Raw genomic sequence first — 7,114 nt, 5'->3', positions numbered from 1 at the left:
AGTTTTAAATTTGATTCAATGTCGCCCGCTCTGGCCCCAGGGATACATTTGACTATGGCCGCTGGTGTTGCTAACTTCACATTTCTCAGAATAGAGCTGCCAATAACCAGAGTTTTATCCTCAGCGGGTGTGTCGCTGAGTGGGGAAAAGCGGTTGGAAACGTGAACAGGCTGGTGGTGAGCCGTGGGCTTCGGCTTGGAGCTGTGCCTCTGGCGAACCGTAACCCAACCTCCCGGCTGAATGGGAGTTACCGGAGGACTGCTAGCAGAGGCTAAGGCTATGCTATGTGGCTCCGCACCTAATTCACTAAACCTCGCCTACAACGCAGCAAATAAGCTACACTTGTTACAATTACCACTGTCGCTAAAGGAGGCAGAGGCATAACTGAACATTTGGCACACTGAGCAAGAAAGAGCAGAGGGAGAAGCCATCGCTAGCTGTAAAGCTAATGTAGCTACCAAGGCTAGTAACGTGCAAACAACAGCTAAGAGATTAGCGAGAAAGGCGTAGAAAGGAGGAGAGCTATAAGTGCTTAAACAGAACTAGTGTGGGTTAGACGTTAAAGCAACTGAAGTGAGAAAGCAGAAAGCAGGCTAGTAGAATTCACCAGAGCAGTACGGAGACGCTGGCTCAGTGTTGCCAGATCTCGCGAGACAAATAAGCAACCAGACCTGTGAAAACAAGCCCAAAACAAGTGACTTTTTCTACGGAGCCCCCCTAGGTTCCGGGGAGAGAAAAATAAATAAACTGTGTGCACGATTTTGCAATCCGTGGGGATGGATTTTAAACTGTGGGTACAGATTGTCAATATACATCCAAGTGGACAGATTGGTAAACTGTGCGCAGTTTTGCAAAACTGTACCAACGGTACACAGTTTTTTTTATTTTTCTCCCCCCTGAGCTTCAGGACAATGACTACAAAAGGGAGTTAAACCACCTTTTAACATTATTTAACATTAGAAAACAGATGGGATATCAAATATAGACTGATGTACCAAGTACATTATATACACAGTAAACCTCTGATAATTAAAATTTGCACACACAAATAAATATCATCCTGAACTCACAAATTCTTTATTTATTATTGCTTTTTATGCACTCATCTAACTTTTTTCTTTTAGTTACAGGACTGACGTTTTCCTAACCAGAAAAAAAACACATTACCCTGCTCTGCCTCTGATTGGCTAGTACTCGTTGCCATCAGGGTCAGAGCCAATTAGAAGCAGGATGCGGGTGGGAAAAACACTCTGCTGTCTCCTGTGTGTATGGAGAAAGGGGAGGGACAGGGGGAACAGGCAAAGACAAACTATCCTACGTTTAAATAACATATCGAAAATATCTGCTTGACAACTTATTATGGAGCTGGGAACAAGCCCAAATAAGCAACTACACTTTAGAAACAAGCCCAAAAAAAAATGCGACCCGCGACTACCAATATTTGTAAGCGACTTTACAGAACTTTACAGAAAAACAAGCCCAAAGTCACTTATAATAAGCGGACTTGGCAACACTGCGCTGGCTGCATCCGAAAGGCCAAGTAGTATCGATTGTAGTAGACCAAATTAGTATGTAGTATGTCCGAAACCGTAGTAGGGAGGAGTAGTATGCTACCACCCCTACTAAACACGCCTACATTGTAGTATGATGGCAGAGCATACTACAGGGCTACTACTTACCCAAAATGCACCACGGGCTTCTTCTTCGTCTTCTGCTTCATTGTAGACATCATCAGTCTCCTATTTAAATGCAACGTGGTTGCTGCCCGGCAAGATTCAAAACATCATGGCGGAGCAACGGCAGCCGCCGGTTATATATATATATATATAACATAATCATAATAGCAGAGATACATTTTTGACCAATGAAAACTGTGTGTGTTGATAATTGTATATTATAATTGTATATTTGTGCAACTTAAATCTATAGCTTGTTGCACATAGGAGGCGTACAGACCTATATATATATATATATATATAAATATATATATATATCTGTATAGATCTGTACGCCTCCTATGTGCAACAAGCTAAAGATTTAAGTTGCACAAATATACAATTATCAACACACACAGTTTTCATTGGTCAAAAATGTATTTCTGCTATTATGATTATGAACAAAGCGGTCTGTTTTATACCGGTATTAAGTTAGTTTGATACTAGACATTAACATTTGTTTGACATTCAAAAGACAACAACAAACAACAATAATAAAATAAGTAATGATAATAATAAATTTTTATTTATTTTATTTAACCTTTATTTAACCAGGAAAAGACTCATTGAGATTAAAAATCTCTTTTACAAGAGTGTCCTGGCCAAGACAGGCAGCAGCATAATCACACATACACACAAACACAAGGTGGACACAAACATTAAAAACACTTAGCATCCAAAACAGCAACAATTTAAGGTCAGCTACAATAATAAAAGCCTCAGGCAAAACATCTACAACCAGATGTTTCTGCCCCCAGGTCATCCAATTTCCCCTTAAAAGTGTTCAATGAGACCAACTCATTTTGTTTCAAAGTTTTCTGTAACATGTTCCAGGCAGAGGGAGCAGAAAACCTAAATGCTTTCTTTCCCAGTTCAGTTCTGACTTTTGGGTCAGTCAGCAAGAACAAATCCTGAGACCGAAGATTGTGAGTCCCAGCATTACTAGTACTATTAAAACAAATGATGATAAAGTTTGGCATAATGAAAGTACATCATGGCAGAGCAGTTTACGTCATTGTACTGTGTGAGGTGACAGGTGTTCAAAGTGACTCAGCCTACACACATGACAGAATGTGCTGGTGGAAATGCTGTATCTAGATATTGATATTCAATGAACTAATCACTTGATTGACACATGATGTTAGCGTTGTGACACTTATGAGAAGTGATAATGGTTGTCATCACCATAACAGGTTGGATTATTTCGAAAACAATATAAAGGATCTTCAAAGGGCAAAGTTTAAGTTTTTGAGTGTGGCATGTCATGTCATTGCTTACTGTGGCAGTAAATTAATTATTATGTGCAAAATGAGGCGTCTGCGAGCTATGGCTCGCCTACGCCTCGCATTTTGTATGTTGAGAAGCATGAGAGAGCTTGCAGACATGTTGCTGGTGGGTGAAGAGTGGCCAGCTTCATTTTTGGGCAATTTCAATAGTCACAGGTGCGTTCAGATTTTGGTGCAGTACCTCTGCTCTGCCAGCAGATGGAGTGTTTTCCCACCAATCTTTTAGTATGTCCGAATGGACCCAACTTGTTTAGTAGGTAGGAGTAGTATCTAGTGGTAGTATGTAGTAGTAGTATGCAGTATGCCAGTGGGCCTTTCGGACGCAGCCGCTGTCACAGAAACACCGGAAATGACACAACTCGCTTACCGCAATACGTCAGCACGTCCCATTCCCTTTATGACTGGTTGCAGTCCAAATCTCTAACAGCTTTGCAAATGAAAAGTTGTGTTAATATAGTGACCATTTTAACAAGAAGCATAGCAGTTGTTTGATTAGTAGGTGGTAAAGAAGTTTATTTTGTCTGGATTTCCATGGACTTCATATCATATCTATAACTGAATTTTAAGAAACCCTTAAAAATGTCATTACAAAGTTATTGTACTACATTTCATTTGATCATTTGTGGGTGTGTTAGACAGTGGTGGAGAGGAGACTGCTGAGGGAAGGAGGGAAGCGCAGACAGGACTTCACCAGGCAGGAGTTTCTACGTGAGGTGTGGAAATGGAAGAACGAGTGAGTCCTCACATTCACATCATCACTTTTCCTCTACTGTTAAGTCTGCACCATGTTTGCTTTATAGAGCTGAGAGCTTTTGTCCCTGTGTATCCCAGGAAAGGAGATGAGATCTACGAGCAGCTGAGGAGGCTTGGAGCTTCTCTGGACTGGAGCAGAGCGTGTTTCACTATGGATCCAGTGAGATTCCAGCCACATATGTTTCTCACTTATTATACCAGCTGGAAAATGTTTGGTGTACACATAAAATTTCAATGTGATTGTTAAAAATTGTTGTGATTGGGGCGTCGGTGGCTTAGTGGTAGAGCAGGCGCCCCATGTACAAGGCTGTTGCCGCAGCGGCCCGGGTTTGAATCCAGCCTGTGGCCCTTTGCTGCATGTCATTCCCCCTTCTCTCTCTCCCCCTTTCACGCTTACCTGTCCTGTCCATTAAAGGCAAAATGCCCAAAAAAATATCTTTGACAAAAAAATAAATAAATAAATTGTTCTGACGGAGTTTTAGATATGGGGAGCATTGACATGCACTGTATAGTCGAGCTATAGTTATAGCTCACTATGGTTAAAGCTCGACTAGGCCATTCAATTGGACTGCTGTCCTTGTCCCAGTATACGAGCACGGGAGGGGAATCAATTTATTGACCGAAGTATGTCCGACTTCACTACGATAGGTGGCGATATGCCCCCTTTCAGCTTGTTAATGCTTCGATTTCCTGGAGCATGTGCAGAGCACCTCGGTCAGTTTGGGTCCGATTGACTGTATACATGCAGGAGGAATTCGACCCCCACTCACATTACCTGGGTGTGTTAGTCCGACTTTAAGAAATTCATTTTAGTACAATTTCATTTGGACCAACATGTTTCCTATATGATTGATAATACATTTGTATACTTGTGAGGATGTACAGGCCAGGAAAGGTATTTTGAGATGGAGGCTCTTCTTCTTCACCAGTTAATAGTCTGTGCTTTCATTTAGATTGAAAAAAATATGCCGCATTACATTACCTTTCCTATAATTTTCCACTTTTATTCTGAACGACAATGCACTATATATTTCTAGTCTTACTTCAAAATACCCTGACACAGGGTTCGGCCACTTGACATGCTGCTGTGTTGTGCTATGGCCTATTCAGGTGCTGGAATTTGTTATTTACGTGACAACACCTGGACGCAACACAGGCTCCGCTCCTATTGAGTGTGTGCACAGTGCTGCGTTTGACTGTGCGTAACAGCAGTCTTTTGATGGTCATTTACACACTGTCCATAACAATAACTATGTCAGGTAACATCTGGTTAGGATCGGGCTCGGTTATAATTGTCTCGGGGTTGGTCAGGAAAATGCTGCCCAAGCTTATATAATATAATCTTGTTATTGCATGCCTCCGTATATCGAAGTATAGAATCGGCTATAAAGAGTGATGAGCTTATAGTAGCATCTCTGAGCTGTTTTCACTGTTGACCATTTTTAAAATGTGATTTCAGGGTTTCAGCAGGGCTGTGACTGAGGCTTTCGTCAGGCTGTGTGACTCTGGTCTGCTTTATCGCTCAGAGGCTTTGGTCAACTGGAGCTGTGCACTGGAATCTGCCATCTCTGACATAGAGGTAAAACAGCTTCACATGGACATGTATGTTTTTATTTAACAGCTCTAAAATGCCCATCATTTGAGCCAATGATCACGACTTACTGTATCACTTGGAAAATAAATAAACTTCAAATAGCAGTATCAGTTTCTAAAGATAGTTTATGAAATACATAGTTTAAAAACACCATTTTTAACTTCACATTATAAATTGTTTAACAGTGATCAACAGAGACAGATTTAATCTCTATTTCAAAACACATCTCTACAAATTAAAGGTATACTATGCAGGAATTGTCTGTTACTGTTAGTAAGGAGTATCGCCCATGAAAGTGAAAGTGAAAGCCAAACTCAGATTAAGCCTCGTTTTTTTTCTGGCACCTGGTCGTTGGTCTGCCACCCTTTCTAGAAAGTCCAGACTTCACCTGCTGTGCCCAGGAACGTCCCGAACACAACAAAATGAGAAGAAAAGAAGAAAATCCAGGCAGGGGCAGAGTCTCTGCAAATAAATACACCACCACACACTGAGAGTGGATCAGTGACAGGGATTACTTTAATATGAGTCTATGAGTCCTTTTTTTTTTTTTTTTCCTAGGAAAATTTGCAAAGTATATCTTTCATCTAATGCCTCATTTTCATGGCATCGCTTTGGCTCAACTCAACTCCGACTCACTTTTGTTACCAGATGCTTTACTCAGTGCAGATAGCACCCTGTCAGTGTAGGCAAAACTTTTTTTTTTTCTAAGATATTTTTTTGGGCATTTTTTGCCTTTATAGATAGGACAGTTGAGCGTGAAGGGGGGAGAGAGAGAGGGGTAATGACATGCAGCAAGGGCCACAGGCTGGAGTCGAACCTGGGCCACTGCGACAACAGCCTTGTACATGGGGCACCTGCTCTATCCACTAAGCCACCGATGCCCCAGTAGGCAAAACTCTTAACTGGCTGTCACAGTGCCACCACGTGACACTGCCATGACATCATCTTCAACACAACACAGTACATGTTGCTAAGTCCTGGTTTTGCTGTATAAATTCCATCCATCCATTTTAATCCACTTACTGGGGGTCAGGTCATGGTGCCAGCGGGCTGAGCAAGGTACTCCAGACGTCTGTTTCTCCAGCAACGCATTCCAGCTCCTCCCTGAGGATCCTGAAGCGTTCCCAGGCCAGATGAGATATATAGCCTAATCCCCCCAGTGTGTTCTGGATCTGCCCCAGGACCTCCTGATCAGATGTCCTAACCCCCTCAGCTGGCTCCTTGAAAACACTTAGGACCAGCTCCTCACTCTATCGCTAAGGCTGAGCCCAGCCACCATACACAGAGGAATGGGGCTGTCATTCTTTCAAATCTTGTTTGAGTGAACAAAAATACACGGTTGCTTCTCTGTTTCTAGTATGAGGTCAGCTTGCTTGGAACCTTGACTGAGGAGGTACAAAAAAAAAGTACCAGGGACCATCCACAACTTTTGCCAATGGAAATCCAAAAAAGAGCGGTTCTAAAGCCCCATTTCCACCAAACACTTTCAGTATGGTACCTCTGGAACCAAAAGCAACCCTTCAGACGTGTTACCTAGACCCTAGTCTCGCCACCAGACAATCAGAGATCTCCGCCGTCTGATAGTCTGGGGACACTCCTTTCTAAAGTGTGTTTAAAACACCGGCGAAAACGCCTCTTGCATTTTTGAAAAGGACACGCCTTCTCGGAAATGTGCGCTCCCCCTTTTCTCGTCCACAAGGAAACAAACACACAGAGAGCTTGAAAATGGATGCCGAGAGATTTAACTCCGTTTTGTCAAACGTGTG

At 42.2% G+C, this 7,114-nt stretch overlaps 1 protein-coding gene across 3 annotated transcripts in view; it reads left to right on the top strand.

Moving 5' to 3' along the window:
• vars2 (valyl-tRNA synthetase 2, mitochondrial) overlaps positions 1-7,114 on the top strand; it is a 115,460-nt gene that overhangs the window by 20,932 nt on the left and 87,414 nt on the right. For all 3 annotated transcript variants that reach the window (XM_050033968.1, XM_050033966.1, XM_050033967.1), the window contains exons 7-9: positions 3,637-3,734; positions 3,833-3,914; positions 5,214-5,333. In XM_050033968.1, the coding sequence (XP_049889925.1) occupies positions 3,637-3,734; positions 3,833-3,914; positions 5,214-5,333 (300 nt within the window). The remainder of the gene's footprint in view (positions 1-3,636; positions 3,735-3,832; positions 3,915-5,213; positions 5,334-7,114) is intronic.

The sequence above is a fragment of the Epinephelus moara genome, chromosome 22, assembly GCF_006386435.1.
Source record: "Epinephelus moara isolate mb chromosome 22, YSFRI_EMoa_1.0, whole genome shotgun sequence".
NCBI classification, from domain to species: domain Eukaryota; kingdom Metazoa; phylum Chordata; class Actinopteri; order Perciformes; family Serranidae; genus Epinephelus; species Epinephelus moara.
Note: the sequence above shows the minus strand (reverse complement) of the source record. Positions and strands in the feature narration are given on the sequence as shown.